Source organism: Maniola jurtina, chromosome 20 (assembly GCF_905333055.1).
Source record: "Maniola jurtina chromosome 20, ilManJurt1.1, whole genome shotgun sequence".
NCBI classification, from domain to species: Eukaryota; Metazoa; Arthropoda; class Insecta; order Lepidoptera; family Nymphalidae; genus Maniola; species Maniola jurtina.
In genome coordinates, this window is record NC_060048.1 from 1996264 (window position 1) to 2013833 (window position 17570).

A 17570-nucleotide genomic window follows, 5' to 3' on the forward strand; every position below is an offset into this window, starting at 1 on the left:
GTCAATTTTACGCTTTCTATGCGACTGTACGGTAATAATTGTGATTGTTTTAGTATTTATTTAGTTAAGGGTTATTTTTATATTTTCCTATTATCCTATTATGTATATTATTATTACTATTAAATAGTTTTTACAGATTTTTGTTGTTTTTATTCATCCAAAAGACATGTTAGATAATGCTTTTATTTATTTATTTTTAAAATAATGATACTGCTACTGATTCTGATACCAGTAACAAAAATTTAGAACATTTGCATGATTTTCTTACCATTGTACTAAAAAAAAAAGATAGACAACCTTTTAATTTAAAACTGTCAAACCTCATGACTTTAGGTGCCAGTCTTTAGCATAGTGTGGAGTAGCACCAAAATTTGTAGTCTTTCATTTAAAATTATTTCCGTCCTTTTTTAGGAATATTAAAAAGAAAAGGATGCAAATACTCTAAATTTAGTTTAGAGAAAAATGTCAGAAAGACGCCAATGTGGCTAATTCTGTTTTAGACAATCGCTAAACTATACTAAATTGACAGATTTTAATCTAGTGCTATCCTTTTCGCAGGATGCATTTTGAAAGGACTGGCAGCACATTTAGATCTGTCATTTTAGTCTGAAGATTAGTTAACAAAATTAGTCACAATGCTACCTTACTGATTCTGTTGGCAACTAGACTATTGCAAAACCATGTGAATTCATTGAAAGGTAAGTAATTATATCAAAGAAAATTATTATTCTTTTGTATTAAAAAGAAGTTCATATGGAAAACAAACACCAATAAAATATTATAACTTATATTTTAAAAATTTACATAAAATAATACGCTCAATATTATGTATATCTTTAGTTTCTCACGTGCCTTATAGCTGCTAACAACTTCGTGGGATCTGTGAGGAACCACTGCCAGAGCTTTCTTAAGTTATTTTTATCGCCATTCTGTAACAAACAAACAACATTTCTCATCTGTTTTTCTTCATCACACTAATATTATAAAGGAGAAAGTTTGTATGTGTGTGTGTGTGTGTGTGTGTGTATGTTTGTTACTCCTTCACGCAAAAACTACTCGACGGATTCGGCTGAAATTTAGAATGGAGATAGATTATACCATGGATTAGCACATAGGCTACTTTTTATCCCGGAAAATCAAAGAGTTCCCACGGGAATTTTAAAAAACTTGCATCCACGCGAACGAAGTCGCGGGCATCAGCTAGTATTCTCATATTCTTAAGGTAGAAGGTAGAGATTCGCTTATTAGCGATAAGGCCGCCTTTTGTATCCTCCTTCTGTCTGTGTTTTTTTGTTCTATTACTGAATCCTTCTTGTGGTGGGTACAAATAAAGAGTATGATAATAATAATAACATTGGTGTCGATTCTGATGTTATCTTTTAAACTAACCCTAGTTTTTTTATGGTATTTAAAAGCAATGGGGATTTGTGGAAAAGAAGTTCTCTAATCCCCATTCATGGGGATTATCAGTGGGGACTGATCTACCAAAGCACAGCTCAAACTGCAGGAAGGATCAGGCTGAAATTTGGCATGCAGATAACTATTATGACGTAGACATGTGCTAAGAAAGCATTTTTGAAAATTCAAATCCTAAGGGGGGTAAAATAGGGGTTTGAACTTTGTGTAGTCCACGCGGACGAAGTCGCGGGCATAAGCTAGTTAAGGACTAAAATCGTACTTTTGTCATGACAGTTGACACAGATCTAAAATGGCGAGTGAGTTCTCAAATTGTATGCATTATAGCTTACCTTAACAGTATTGAAGGATTCACTGATCTTTAACACCCTGGCTTCAACTCCTGCGGTCTCCTGGGTCAACGCATGTTTCAGGGAGGAGACGCTTCTCTTGTGGCAGCTCGGCCGTTTGGTGCATCCGTCCCAAATCAATTTGTGTAGAGGTTCTGCTTGATTTTTGCTGGAATTTTCAGACCAGAACTTCTTTATACGGTTATTGATATTAATTATGAGGTTTTAGCATCACTACCTATATTATTATAGATGCGAAAGTGAGCTTGTTGGTTTGTCCTTCAATCACGCCGCGAAAGAGCAACGGATCGGCGTGAATTTTTGGATGGATTAAGCTAAGACCTAGAGAGTAACATAGGCCAATCAATATTTTTTACTAGCCGATGCCCGCGCCTTCGCCCGCGTGGATTTAGGTTTTTTGAAATCCCGTGGGAACTCTTTGATTTTCCGGGATAAAAAGTAGCCTATGTGCTAATCCAGGATATTATCTATCTCCATTCCAAATTTCAGCCAAATCCCTCCAGTAGTTTTTGCGTGAAGGAGTAACAAACATACACACACACACACACACACACACACACACACATACAAACTTTCGCCTTTATAATATTAGTGTGATCCTGGAAGATCAGAGAGTTCCCAAGTGATTTTTTAAAAACCAAAACACGCGGGCTAAGTTTCGGACGTAAACCAGTATTTTTCTAAAAATCGATGCTCCCTTGATCCTCTTCGATGAATCGATCTTTCCTGCTGGGTACGTTGAGATTTATAGAGCGCACTTTGCTTAGACTTTTGCAGCACTTTGCTTAGACTTAAAACACTGTTAAAACGAGAAAGCGCTACAGGCATATAACCATCTCGTTTTAACAAGTAGAGTACACTATATAGATCTCAGGCTTAGTTTACTTACATTTCTTCTATAGCCGCTTCCTTCATCTTATACCCATATAATATCTCCTCATTCATTTGTCCTATGTTCCTGCGTATATCGTTGTAAAGTTTGATGGGTAGCAACGGGTCGCTAACAGGTTCTGCATTTAGTATAGAGAATAGACTTTTGAGCACGATGTCCGAATTTTGCAGCTTATTCTCTGCTTGGTCTTGTGCCATACATATATCGTCCATTGATTTCTGAAAAAAAAAATCACGACCCATTTTAATAAATGCGAAAGTGTGTTTGTTTGTTAGTTTGTTGGTTTGTCCTTCAATCACGCCTTATTAAAGCATTGGATCGGCGAGATTTTTCGCAAGAATATAGTTAAAGACCTGTGACATAGGCTACTTTTTATCCCGGAAAATCAATGAGTTCCCATGGGATTTTCGAAAATCTAAATCGCGGAGGGATTTTTCGGAGTTATGTGCGTTTTAAGTAATTAAATATCTCTTTAATGATGCAGGAAAACATCTTGAGGAAACCTGCATGCCTGAGAGTTCTCCATAATGTTCTCAAAGATGTGTGAAGTCTGCAAATCCGCACTTAGCCAGCGTGGTAGACTATGGCCAAAACCCTTCTCACTTTGAGAGGAGACTGGCTCTGTAGTAAGCCAGGGATGGGATGATGATGATGATGATTTTGAGTCAAGCTGGAGGATGTAGTATACTTACAATTCTCTCAGAAACAGAGTCAGCCTCCTGCAGTAAATACCCTCTTAGGTGAGAGGCGAAGCATAACAGTTCTTGAGCAGAATACAACTCATGCTGCAGGGCGTTGTACAGCAAGCGGTCTATTGCGGCTGCCTCGTTTATTACGTCTTTGAGAAATGTCAGATCTTTGTAGATTTGTCTGCAAATTCAAAATTACATGTTTAAAAGAAGATAAACTGACTGACACAAGAGCGGACAGCTACTAGAAACTTAAGATTTTGTATTTAGGTTTTCCATATAAGACCAGCAAGAAAGGGTTTTGAGAAATCCTAACGGACGAAGTTGCGGGTAAAACTTAGTGAGGATTTAGGGCTATGCAGTTGTGTAGGTTCCTATGTTGGAATCTTCAAAACCTGTTAAGATTTCATCTAAGGTTAAGCGAACATTTTAAACCTTTATGACGTGTATACTAAGTAACTTAATGTCTAGTAACTTATTAAAAGTAACATATATTAACTTACCAAAAGTATCGTAGAGTAATTTACTAAAAGTAATGTAAAGTAACTTACTCTTTAATCTCATAAATAGAGCTTTACTATCCACAATGAGACTAGTGTCTGTCAACAAAGCGCTGTTTGGCGTTCCGTAACTATTGGTCTAATATTGACTCCTCTTGCTGCTTACTAAAACGAACTTACAACTTTCTAAAAGTATAGTAACTTGCCAATAGTAACGTGTAATAACTTATTATAAATAACGTATAGTAACTTACTCAAAGTAACGTATAGTAACTTACTAAAAGTAACGTATAGTAACTTACTAAAAGTAATATGTTATAGTAACTCACTAAAATTTTTAAGTAACATATAATAACTTACTCTCTAACAAGTAGAGTAGATTTAGCTATACTATCCACAGTGAGACTGGTGCGTCTGTCCACAAAGCGCTGTATGGCGTTCTGTATCTGTTGCTCCAATATTGACTCCTCTTGTTCCAATAACTGAATTGCACATTTGTGAGGTGCCTGTGTGCTGAAATTAAAAAAAATGTGTTTGTTTAAAATTAAAAAACAACCCCGGGATTTTTAAAAACCTAAATCCACACTGACAAAGTCGCGGGCATCGTCTAATCCTAATAATATTGCAAACGTGAAAGTTTGTATGTATGTATGAATGTCAGTTACTCTTTCACGCAAAAACTACTGGACGGATTTGGCTGAAATTCGGAATGGAGATAGATTATACCCTGGATTAACACATAGGCTACTTTTTATCCCGGAAAATGAATGAGTTCTCACGAGATTTTTAAAAACCTATATCCACGGGAACGAAGTCGCGGGCATCAGCAAGTTTTCTATAAATAAGTAACAAACTTACGTATATGGACTGGAATGTCCACCATTGTAGTTAGTAATAAGGGCCAATTTCGCTTGCTCCCCAGATAAGTCCGCTTTTGATTCTATGTAGGCAGCAATGGCACCTGACAACCTGAATAATTAAGAAGAATAATGGACTTCGTCTGTGTTGGTGTTAGCTGGCAGGCGTGCTCTGCTTTTTTGGAGTGTTTTTTTTTTTTTGTTAAAACTGACTGGAAAGCGCTCTAAGGGGGTACCGTGCATATGTCGGCGAGCGCCGACACAGACGGGGTCCATACTTGTATAGTTTAACAAACTTGTGTTACAAATAACTACAAACTTGACATTGGCTAATCTTTGTAAAGCCAGACAAGAAAAAAAAAGAAGAATGATTAGATGTTGTGATGCAAAAAAGATCCAACATTCATAGCCTTAGTTTTAGATATTGAACTTAAAGTTCAAACTTTAAAGTTGAATATTAAAAGACAAATTCCTGGCTGAACTTTCAGTTGCCCACAAGATGGCGTAGTGTATTGTTACATATTGTAACTTTTTATGATTTGAAAAGAGCAACTGCTGAGTTTCTTGCCGGCTCTTCTTAGTAGAATCTGCATTCTGAACCGGTGGTAGAGTCACAGATGTAGCATAAGAGCTACTACTACTAAAGCTGTCCTTGTAAAATAAATAAATTTTGATTTTCATTTTGATCATCAAAATGCCAGAAGAGGTTGGATGACAACCCCCTTGAGTTCATCTAAGGACCAAGGAATTCATCAAAGCAATGTGGTTGTCGAAAAGTCAGGGAGCTCTTCAAAGGGCCAAGGAATTCATTGAAGCAATGAGGTTGTCAAAAGGTCAGGGAGATTGTAAAAGTGCCAGGGAGTCATCAAAACACCAGCAAGTTTATCAAAGAGCCAGAGAGGTCATCAAAAGGCCAGGGATGTAGTCAAAATGCTAGGAAAGTCAAAGTACTAGCAAGTTTATCAGACTCATGGAAGTCATCAAAGAAAGAAATTCGTTGGAGGGTCAGGAAGGTCGCCAGTGGCGTGAAATATAGGCATAACAGCACTGCTTACCCTAGCTGTAAATAGCTCAACACATATTTTTCAGTATGACTCGCAAATAAATAGGTTTCTATGTAAAATGCCTAACCTGGCTTCAAAACCGGTGCACATCACTAAAGGTTGAGATGCGATTATTCAACAAACCTGTCCTCCATACTCTTGGCTTCAATGACTGCAAGTTTGGCCTCACTGTCCAGGCCATCACTGTGTTTGCTGTCGAACTTCAGCAACGTGAACAAGTCCACGTGTGACTTGAACAGCTCCTTTGTCTGCTGGTACGAGTCAAAGGGGCCGTATGTGACGAATCTTTTGCTTGCCTCCTGAAACCAGGTCACAGAATCAATACAATTTTTTTATTCAGATACAAGTTAGCCCCTGACTGCAATCTTACCTGTGGTAACTGGTAACTGCATCATGCAGTTTAAGATGGAAGAGGGCTAACCTTGAAGGGGTATGGCAGTTTTTAATAAACCCAGACCCCTTTGGTTTCTACACAGCATCATACCAGGCTAAATCACTTGGCGGCACTATAACAATATGTGATTTAAACTGTTCCTAACGTAGGGGTTTATCATTATGTAAATAATGGGTACATAACGCGATTAATATGATGATCCTTCCGTCCTCATGACCACAACTAGTGACTAGTTACCATCCTACTGACAAAGCCATGCCGCCAAGAGATTTAGCATTCCAGTACAATGTTGTGTAGAAATTAGACTTGCAACGAATAGTATATTCGGCCGTATACCGAATACCGAATATTCGGCGAGGCCCCTGACCGAATAGCCGAATATTAGGCAAAAGTATTCGGCCGGATTTTAGCGCCAAAAACTTGTACAGACGTGATTGTTTCGCGCTCCTTTGTTTTGTTCTAATGTACTCATCGCTCTGAAGTTGGGATGGTCTACGAGAAAAAAAGAAGTAAACTACTTCCTAAAAATGCAGAAAAGTTAGTCTTTCTGCACCATAACCTTCCCCTTCTAAATTTTGATTATGAAAATAATTCAAATGCATAGAAAAATTCTTAACTTGTTTAATACAGAAAATGATTAAATTATGTACCTGTTTTATGTACCAATGACTACTTAACAGAGCTCTCTCCGTCACTTACTCCATACAATCGTAGTTCCCATTTCATTTGAATATTAAGCAACCAAAGTCCATGAAATTTTGCAGACATAGTCTAGAAACGAATATCTGTGTCTGTGGTGTTTTAGATTTTTCTAAAAATATGTAGTTTTAAAATTACAGGGGCTCAAAGATTTGTATTTTTCTTTAAAAAAAGGCCCAACTTTGTGCTCGTTTTTCTAGACAACGAAGCAATTTAAAGAAATTTGGAAAAACCACAGACCTAGAAAATTTAATGAATATTATGTAGTAAAAAAATTATCGTTATATATTTTATATTGTTATAATTATGTGGGAACTACGAAAACCAGAAATTACACCCAGAAATCTTGAAAATTTCGTGCTGTCTCGATTTGTGCAAGCGGGGTGGTGAAGTGCGGGGGACGACACGTGAAACTGACAGAAACGGACAGTCTAAACACACGGGCCACATTTAGACTGCACCCAACTCCAAACTTGTCGATAGGTCTAACTAAATACACTGGTACATTTCAACTTGCGTTAGACGTATGCGTTACCTACTCAGACGTTGCCTGTAGATAAAAATATGTCTCATGTTTGCTGGCAATAGCGCATGCATCAAACCCTGCAAGTTGCAACTCTCTTGCAACCTATTCCTCACGCAATACGCACAGCTTTAATATTATAATTTTTGACAATGTATACTATATGTAATGCCATATCACAGGTCACTCTCTGATTTATTGCTAACAATTTACTTCCAAATGCAAAGAAATCTAAGTGTGTTGAATTCACACTGCCCAATACCAGGACCTTAAATGACATAAATTCATTGATAAATAATCATATGTTGAAAATAAAGGAGAACCCCGTGTTTCTCGGTATAATGTTAGATGCAAAGCTTCTATGGAACACCCACATATCAACACTTGATGGTAAACTCAGCTCTGCTGCTTACACTGTTAGAAAAATTCGACAGGTACTGACGTGGAAACTGCAAAAATTGTATATTTTGCCTATTTTCACTGTATTATGTCTTACAGACTCTTGCTATGAGATAAAGCGGTAGATATTGAGAAAAAAATGTATTACAGAAAAGGACAGGACGTGCAATTTATAATTTAAAACCGCGCGCTGCCATACAATAAAAATATAAGGAAATAAGTACCTTATCTATTATCTTATAGTAGCTTCTAAATATATTTACAACTAGCTAATGCCCGCAGCTTCGCTCGCGTGGATTTAGGTTTTTAAAAATCCCGATCCTTTCATTTCCCAGAACAAAAGTTGCCTCTCCGTAATAGCCCGTCCCCGGGATGCAACTTGTTTCTGTATCACGTAAGAATATTTAAACGGATTATCCTTTTCAAATCCCGAGGGATCACCAGGATTTAGGAATGCAATTTCTTACAGCATCAGGGTTGAGGTCAACGACAAAGTGTTTACTTGGTATAGATACCTTCAATATCAATTAATAATCGAAACTTTTTAAATCCCATTAGCTTTAGTAGTCAGGTCCCCTGCAACATCAGGATTGAGGAGTTGGAATCCAAATTTTTTATTGAACAATGTCGCAAACTTTCTTTATCGATTAAAAAAACTACCCAAAATTACGCAGTTAGGTTACCTGCCAAATTTCATGGTTTTGAGTCAACGGGAAGTACCCTAGAGGTTTTCTTGACACACACGACAGACAGAGAGATAGACAACAAAGTGATCCTATAAGAGTTCCGTTTTTCATTTTGAGGTACGAAACCCTAGAAAACGTAGGAACGGCATTCCGAACCAGTGGTAAATTTTTCTGACCATCCAAAAACACTTTGAAGTTTACCTAAAAGTTTACAGGAATAAAAATTTATCATTGTATTCCATTCCATTTCATTCTATTCCATTCTGTTCAAAGATAAATAGATAATAAAAATATTTGTCACCGAAACAATAATTTACGATACATCAACCAATATCAATTTTACTGATGACAATCTGACTATTACCAAAGTGAACGACTACTATAATATCTATTATATACGACTAACATAATATGTATTATAAATTGTGTGCCGTTTGCATTCTCACTAGGTTCTCATTAAGTTTGTTTTATTTGGTTAAACTTTCTGGCATTTATATTGTTATGACGTTTAATTGGCAAACAGTCTGTTTATTGGCTGAAACTCAAAAATTCAGCCAATCACAACAAAGAAAATATTGTAATAATGATTGATACAGCTTTCTGTAATTGAAAACAAAATATTTGACATTAAATTGAATGTGACAGTGTTTTCCGAATAGGGTTGCCAGAGGCCCCGTATTTTACTGGTTACCCCGTATTTCAGGATACAGAAACCTGTAATTATGAAAATAAAATACGGGGCAAATAAAACTAAATATTTTTAGGGTTCCGTAACTCAAAAGCAAAAAAGAACTCTTATAGGATCACTTCGTTGTCTGTCAGTCTGTCAGTCTTTCCGTCTGTCCATCTGTCCTTCTATCCGTCTGTCATGTGTTCATGAACAAGTATTAGTATTTTCAATTTTCAAAGTAAGGTAACTACATATATCAAGTGGGTTATCATATGAAAGGGCTTTACCTGTTCATTCTAAAACAGATTTTTATTTATTTTTATGCATATTTTTTTAATGCATAACAGTTTTTGATTTCACGAGTAAAATGTCGGAAAAAATACCCGAATACGGAACCCTCGGTGCGTGGGTCTGACTCGCACTTGGCCGGTTTTTTACAAATTCAGCAGGAGCTGGCTGGTGAAATCAAACACTGACGTAATGTCCAGTAGAAAGAATATTTTCCTTTTGCGGCAATGCGTAGCCGAAACCCACTCGATATTGATCATGGTCGTAGTCAAGGCGGCGGGGCTTGGTTTGAGGATGTAAGCCTTTTTTTATACAAGTTAGCCCGTGACTTTAATCTTTTCTAGTGGTAAGTGATGATGCAGTCTAATTTCTTGGCCGTTAGGGCCATACTAACCATATAACTAGCCTCCCACCAGACCAGAAATTTTGAAATGGCGACTGCGCCTGGGAAGCCGTCAAAAACCTAAGCCTAAAATAATACTTACACTATTTCTTGCATTTGCTTACCAATTTTTTTTTGGAAATATATCAAACATTTCGCGCTCACTTCACTCGCGCTTTGAATTTCTATTACTTGGTGTAAACCCCGCAATTTCGTTTGCATGAATTTAGATTTTTAAAAATTCCGTGGGGGATTTTCCGGGCTAAAAAGCCGCCTAAAAAAAAATGTCTGGGATGCAAGTTACCTCTGAATAGTAAGTACCAAAATTTTGGTAAAGAAGATGGACCGTGAAAGGGTAACAAATAGATAGGTAAATAGATATACTGTCGTATTCGTAATATTAGTATGGATAGGAAGCTTTAAAAATAAAATCTTGCTATGGCTACACTCGTTTCCCTTTCACTTTATTTTTTTCTGTATTGAACCAAAAACACTTACGCTCACTGCGCTCGCGCTTTTTTATTGTTGTATTTTATCTCACTGTCAAATTGAAAGGCGAAATTCCACTAACCAGGTAATTAGCCCATAAAGTTGAGCGAATGTTTTTTCCTCATGACAGGATTCAGTTCCGGCCCTGATAAAACCTCTCCCGCAATCGATTTCTGGCTACGGCCATAGTATTGATACTGTGAAGGTGGAATTACAAATTAAATGTAATTTTAAGTTGAAATGAAAAGATTGTATGCATGAAATGTATAACATTTTGCTTTACAACACTAAGAGTTTTTTAAACCTATTTAAATAAATAAATCTTTTATTTAAAACCACATTGCAAACACAGTTCACCAATCAAGACACGGCAACATACAGAGAAAAAATACAAAACTTACAAATAAACTGAAATATCTAAATAGGCTTTCCATGCATTTCAGAGAGAACCACCGCCTATTTCTTCAAATACTTCAAATTTTCAAAATTCTTCAAATCTAAACCCCGTATTTTTGATGGTGGTAGCCTGTAAATCAAAAAGAGCCAGGTGGCAACCCTACTTCGACCTAGACAGAATGAAAAATTGTTTTCATTACTCGGTATGCCTACTGCCATAGTGTGACAGAAAGTGTGACGGTAGTTGTGACCTCTGATTGGCCGACTCTCTTTCACTATTTGCTAAAATTGATGATTGCAACAACAATTTTTTCCTTTTTTGTAATCGAAAACAGAACACGGACGTCAAACAGGTTGACTAATTGCAATCATTTCTGACCGGCTAACATTGTTCCGCTAGTGGCTCAAACTCACTGTCGCAGCAAGAACATGGTAAATTCAGCCAATCACAGCAATTTGAATTGGTTATCACAATCTACACTACTTATCTACACGATCTAGGAACCGAGAATGCACGAACCAGGGCAAATAGAGATAAGAACAATAATATCATACGTAGGAAATCGACGGGGGCTCGTTGACAAGGATAGCCTTAATAAATGATTATAAAAGAAATGAGAACCTTACCCTTCTAAATTTTGATTACCACAATAATTCAAATACATAGAATCCTCCATTTTTCCAATTCAGAAGATAATTATGTACCTGTGTTATGCACCAATGACTACTTAAATGCATTATAACAGAAATGAAAATATGAATTTATACGTAATCAATCGATTTTAATTTTTCATTTTACCAATTATTTCTCAACGACAAAATATATTATTTAAGTATTCGGTATTCGGCCGAATAATATTATGTAGATATTCGGTATTCAGCCAAATATAATAAAAGCAGCCGAATAGGCCGAATACCGAATAGTAACCGAATATTCGTTGCAAGTCTAGTAGAAATCAAAAAATAAAATTATAAGCAAATACATTTTGTTTTTATTCAAGAAAAGAGGTGAGTCTTCTAAAATGCACCAAAGGAGCATTTCTGAAGTCATATTATTTTTTAATTAAAGGAAAAGTGGCTCTGGGTTCTAGGTTTGATTAATTATACCGACATATCAGAACCAACATTAATCAAAATTCCCATAGAACATAAAGAGAAGAACTTTTGCAGTCTTTATAGCCCATCCATCACCCACATTTCTCTTCTTCCCCATACCTTATCCCCAGCACAGCTGCCATACACATTTAAGGCACCAGCAACAGTGTCCACTATGTCACTGGTGATGACCTCCACATGCTGAGCCAGCTTCACACACTCCTCCCCAAGTGAGGCTTCATCCTCTGCCTCTTGCTGTTGAGCTGCATACAGTTTTGATAACTCCATTGTGAGTTCTTGATTTGTTGCTCTGGAAGTCAAAATCAAAGTCAAAACGGTTTATTCTATAACAAAATTAGCCAAACTGTCTAAGTGTAGAAAAAGCCCTAAGAAGGAAGAAGGGAAGAAAGCAAACTGTAAATATACTTACTGGTTCTCCTGTATCAGTTCCTTAAGAATTTCATCGTGTTTGTTTAACATTTCCAGCCTCTGTTTCTGCAAACTGATATCAAGTCTAACGTCTGCCAGGCCATCCTGGTCTCCTGGTAGACACAGACCCTTGAACTCGTTTTGAATATTATGCAAGCTGGCTTCCAAGTCCTCTGATGACAGCACTTTGCCTTGTTTTTCAAGTTCAGAGTATCTGAAAGGAACATAAACAGTCATTTTGCATTACAATTTTTTTTTATTGAATACACAATGATGCCTGCAACTTCGTGGATTTAGGAGTTTTTAAATGCCGTGAGATTTTCCAGGATAAAACGCAGAAGTCGAAGTTCTCTATAAAAATATTAGTAGTTACTCATAACAAGGCCACAACTTGCATCAATTCAACAGGAAGTTCACCATCCTGATGAAGATTGGGGAGCTACGCAAGAGCTATGCTGAGGCGGGAATGTTGTGGAATAGTACTTCATAACTACTACTAGTATCAATCATCAGATTTTGAGAGAAGGTCAATAATACGCTGCTATAAACTCAATTACTAGGAGAATTCAGTATATTGCTGCTCAAAAATGGAAATTCCTATGGACTTCTGCGTGTCATATTTTGTTGAATAGTTGTATTCAATATGATTATGCTTATGAAAAACAGTTTTTTCTAACTAAACTTTAGATTACCTGCATTCTTCTCGAGCAGTTAATGCATTGTTTTGATCTAAATTATTGTAAATCCACCCCAAAACACCTGCATAGTCTGGATCACTCAGCAACCATTCAAACGACTTATTATAAGTTTCCACGCCTAAACTACGAAGAAATGGGATGAATTCCTCATCACTAATATAACTGTTTTCATTCATTATATTTGTAACACCAAAATTCACTGAAACACAGAAATTAGAAATATCAACTTTCCGTTATGATTTTTGAATTTTACGACTCAAACAAAAGTCACTGTCAGTGTCAACTGTCAACGAGTAGTTCAATGACTTTGACTGTAACAGTTCAGTAATAAAAACTTGGCACATACCTAGTTTTACAAAATTCAAGCTGGCTGCTTTTTGTTTAAATAATAATAGAAATGCCCAATTTATTTATTTATTTTATATTCTACATTTGTATTGACTTTTACTGTGACGTTAATTAGAAATATCTTAATATTATAGGTATTTAAATAAAGACAAAGAAAACAATTTGATAACTTCTCACTAGATGTCGCTACTAGTTTCGCTTTACGGATTTACACGAAAATACGTTTTTTATTTTGCGAAAGAAGTTTAGCGTATTCTAACAATAAACAGGTAATGTAATAATTAATTACGTTCAAAGTGGACAGGACAAATTTTCATTTATGTAGGTGTGTACAGGATATTATTGAATTATTAATTACTCAGTTTATCGTCAGGTAAATGCACCAATTAAATACCTCTAATAGATAACTAGTCGGGCATACCTACTGTAAAAGAATTAAGTACGTGAGTTTATCCTGTTTTTTGGAGTTTTTATGTAAGACCTAGAATATACACAATGTACCTAGGTATTCAATATAGGTACCTACCTACTCTATTATAATTAAGGGGTCAATCAATATCGTCAAAGAAATAATAGTTGACAGATTTGGCTATTTGGATTGAAGATAGATTATACCCTGGATTAACACAGAGGCTACTTTTTATCTCGGAAAATCAATGAATTCCCATGGGATTTTTAAAAACTTATATCCACGGGAACGAACTCGCGGGCATCAGCTAGTTTTATAATATAGTAATGCACCTATTTCTGATACGTCAATTAAAGTGGATATCAAATCAATTGCGACAGAAACACAAATGGAGAGTGACCAATAATTGACACATTATTCAATTCAAAGGCCCCTCTCCGTTTTGGAATATTATAATGTACCCTCGCACTTGAACGGGATCTCAGTTCAAGGTCGAGATCTTTTACGTTTCGGGAATTTTACAGCATGGCCATATGATTGGTCAGTCTACTCCGACCAGGGTTGTCGGGTTGCCGGTTAGAAAAAATCTCCCAAATGCGAGCCAGGCCTTGCTATTTTTAGGGTTCCTTCCCTACATATAATTCGGGTACAATATATTTCGGGTATGAAATATTTCATTTTCGAGCTAGACATCACAACAAACTGTGAAAGAAAAACTCAAATAAAGTTGAAAACTAAAACCCGACTGCGATCGTCTTAATAAATGCTGAAATATTATTATAGTAAAATTGTTTTTCATTTTAATGTTGTAGTACATATTTTATATTTAGGAACTCAGAATTTTCTCCTCTTTCATTTGACACCCCTTTCGATACAATAGAAAAAAAAAATTCGGAGACCCGCCACTTTTTAACCCCCGACCCAAAAAGAGGGGTGTTATAAGTTTGACGTGTGTATTTGTGTATCTGTGTATCTGTCTGTGGCATCGTAGCGCCTAAACGAATGAACCGATTTTAATTTACTTTTTTTTGTTTGAAAGGTGGCTCGATCGAGAATGTTCTTAGCTATAATCCAAAAAAATTGGTTCAGCCGTTTAAGAGTTATCAGCTCTTTTCTAGTTTTCTTGTAGAAAAGAAGGTTAGATAACCGTTAGGTTCTTAATATTACTATGTCAATTGACAAATTTATGTCAAGCTGTCAAGATGCCTTCACTTGTCGGGGGTGTAATAAATTTTTAATTTACACTTGTTTTCATGTAATATCCGTTAGGTCAATTTTTTCGTATAAAATGTAGCCTATGACATCCGGACAGTTAAGACGAATCGATTGACACCTCATTCATCAAAATCGGCCCAGTAGTTTAGGCGCTACGGTGGAACACACAGAATCTGGATACAAAAATACACACATGCATACATACATGCACACATACATATATAGACTGCTAAAATCATAACCCTTCCTTTTTACTTTGCTGCAGTTGGGTAAAAAATGTGTTTGTTTGTTTTGGTCACAGCTAGCTTACAAATTACTTTATTTGTTGTGTTCAGTTATAGGTATTTAGATGGTACTATATACCTACCGAAATATAATCGAAGTACTTACTTAGTTTGGTTTTTGAGGTATTAGTTTATTAATTTTATTAGATTAGATACCTACTTACCTAATATAAAAAATCTGTCAGACCCTACCCAGTAATGACATGCATTTTTATAGAACACAAACGAACAAGTGGTGTCTTGCCTACTTCTCACGTCCAGCTCACAAGTATGTAGCAAGTAACAAAGTATTTATCAGCAGTACTCATTGTGGGCATTATGTGCATTGTGGGCGTCGGAGACTATTCACGACGCTTCCGTCAACGCTGACCGAGCTTTCTATGGGGTACAGTTCCACTATCATAGCAGACGATTTTGGAGAAAGATCTACCTACCTTTCAGGAGGAGCATTTTTGATCAGAAAACGTGGTTGTGATAGTTTTAAAAGCTTTTATGAAAACAGCCATAAATACCATACCATACCATATTCTACGGAGTTGTCATGCAAACCCATACGTAAGTGCTAGATTGAAAAAATAAAGATTTTTTATGCAATATTCGGCTGAAGGCCATCAGTTTACATGTTTAATAATAATAATTCTAAAATTATGTTGGGTAATTCAGAAGTTATGGCTCTGACAGACGGACGGACAAGCGCAAATGCAGAGACCTCACTTCGCTCGGTCAGTAATGATGCACCATGCAACTACCTTACTATTCACACTCTAAGTCCTGCGCTTGCGAACTTTCGTCTACGCAATATATGGACGAACCCTGGAACTATTGGAAATATGTAGATTGTAGGTCGAATCTGGAAAGGATTTCCATTGCACAGATTTATGCCCAGCAGCTTCCTGTAATATCGTCTATATTGTTCATCTACCTTGAAACCTATAAACCAAGGGTAAATATTAAGGGGTACCTTCTCCTTTTCTTCCTGACTTCTTCCACTCTCTTCTGTCATCCGTCAACGTATCATCCACCCCTTTTATACGCATATCCTCGTCCACGCAATCCATCTACTTTTTCTTTGGTCGTCTTTTCTTCCACGTAAATGGGGCACCATTTCAAAAAAGCCTATTAGACAGCATAATGGACATAAGCTCCCCATCCAATATAAAGTTGAAGTAGGCTACATAAGCATCCTCGACAGCAAAGAGACGTCGCTAGAAAAACAATAGAGTACGCCTAGTCCAAGCCTTTACCATTAACCAGTTTATTTTAGCAACTAACGAACCACTTTAAAAGTTCTTACACCAATGGAATAAAGTCTATAATCGCTTAAATATTTGTTTTTAGACGGCATATACTCGTAGTTTTGTACAAATGCACTCCTTATCAAGTGGAAAGAGCTCTTTAAGTTCTTCGTGCCTTATGAAAGCCTGGTATTTCTGTGGTGATATAGTATATTTCATTACAAGTGCGGAAAGGCTGTCATTGCAAAGAGTTCCGACAAATGTCTACCCGAGCCGAGGCGTAGCTGAAGGCGAGGGTTGACAGTCGGAACGAGTTGCAATGACGGTTCCGCACGTGTACTGAACGACTATTTTTAATACAGTTGCCAAAAAATGAAGCAATTTAATAAAAACACAATAAACTCAACTAACTTAATTTAATTTAATTTAAAAAAACTTTATTGTTAATAGATATAAAAAACTAGGGTAGAAATTACTCATTTTAGGCAACCAACAACTAAACTCGCAAAGAAAATTTCTGAAAAATGGCGCCAACCGTAGAATATAAGTAGAGTTTTTTTTTTCTTCACCCATTCTGGTAGGCAAAGGGAACTATGCCCATACAGCCAAGTCTTCAGTAGAAGTTTTTAATTGATATGAAATGAAAATGAAATTTAATGAGATGAAATGAAATGAAACCTAACCAAACTCATTAAATCTGATATTGAAACAAATTAGTAGCTTCTTTTTAGAAATATACGTATTTGCATGAATCATAAAAACTTCTATGAATTTTTTTAGTAAAAACTTCATGGTTGGTTTTTCTTTTTAATATTTTGACAGTTGGGAAAGAAAAAGCACGAGTGCGGGAAAGGTAAAGAAAAAGCACGAGTATGTAATAGCCCACATCCCGAACGCTATACGTCCCTGCAATACGCCACTTTTTGAGCAACTGTATTAAAAAATAGTTTTTTTTTTCGAACCAGACTAATCGACCTCAAATACAATGATTGTTAAAATTGATACAATATTAAAGACAGAGAATAATTTTCTATGGGTCAAAAAACTCTAATTATAACCAATAGTTGGGTGGATAAACTTTCTGGCACTACTGAAAGTCGTATACCTTTTACACTCTTGCTCGAAAAGTCTAAAATATTGTCTCAAATCCTGCACAAACAAAA

At 36.3% G+C, this 17570-nt stretch overlaps 1 protein-coding gene across 1 annotated transcript; it reads right to left on the minus strand.

Annotated features, from left to right (window-relative positions):
• Positions 1-771: 771 nt before the first annotated feature.
• LOC123875424 (augmin complex subunit dgt3) lies at positions 772-13176 on the minus strand. Its single transcript, XM_045921237.1, has 10 exons — positions 12911-13176; positions 12220-12432; positions 11910-12099; positions 5892-6067; positions 4706-4816; positions 4208-4360; positions 3351-3528; positions 2656-2876; positions 1749-1914; positions 772-929 (listed from the first exon to the last, which is right to left on the minus strand). The coding sequence occupies exons 1-10, from the start codon at positions 13090-13092 to the stop codon at positions 837-839; spliced, it is 1683 nt and encodes a 560-aa protein (XP_045777193.1). The 5' UTR covers positions 13093-13176; the 3' UTR covers positions 772-836.
• Positions 13177-17570: the final 4394 nt, after the last annotated feature.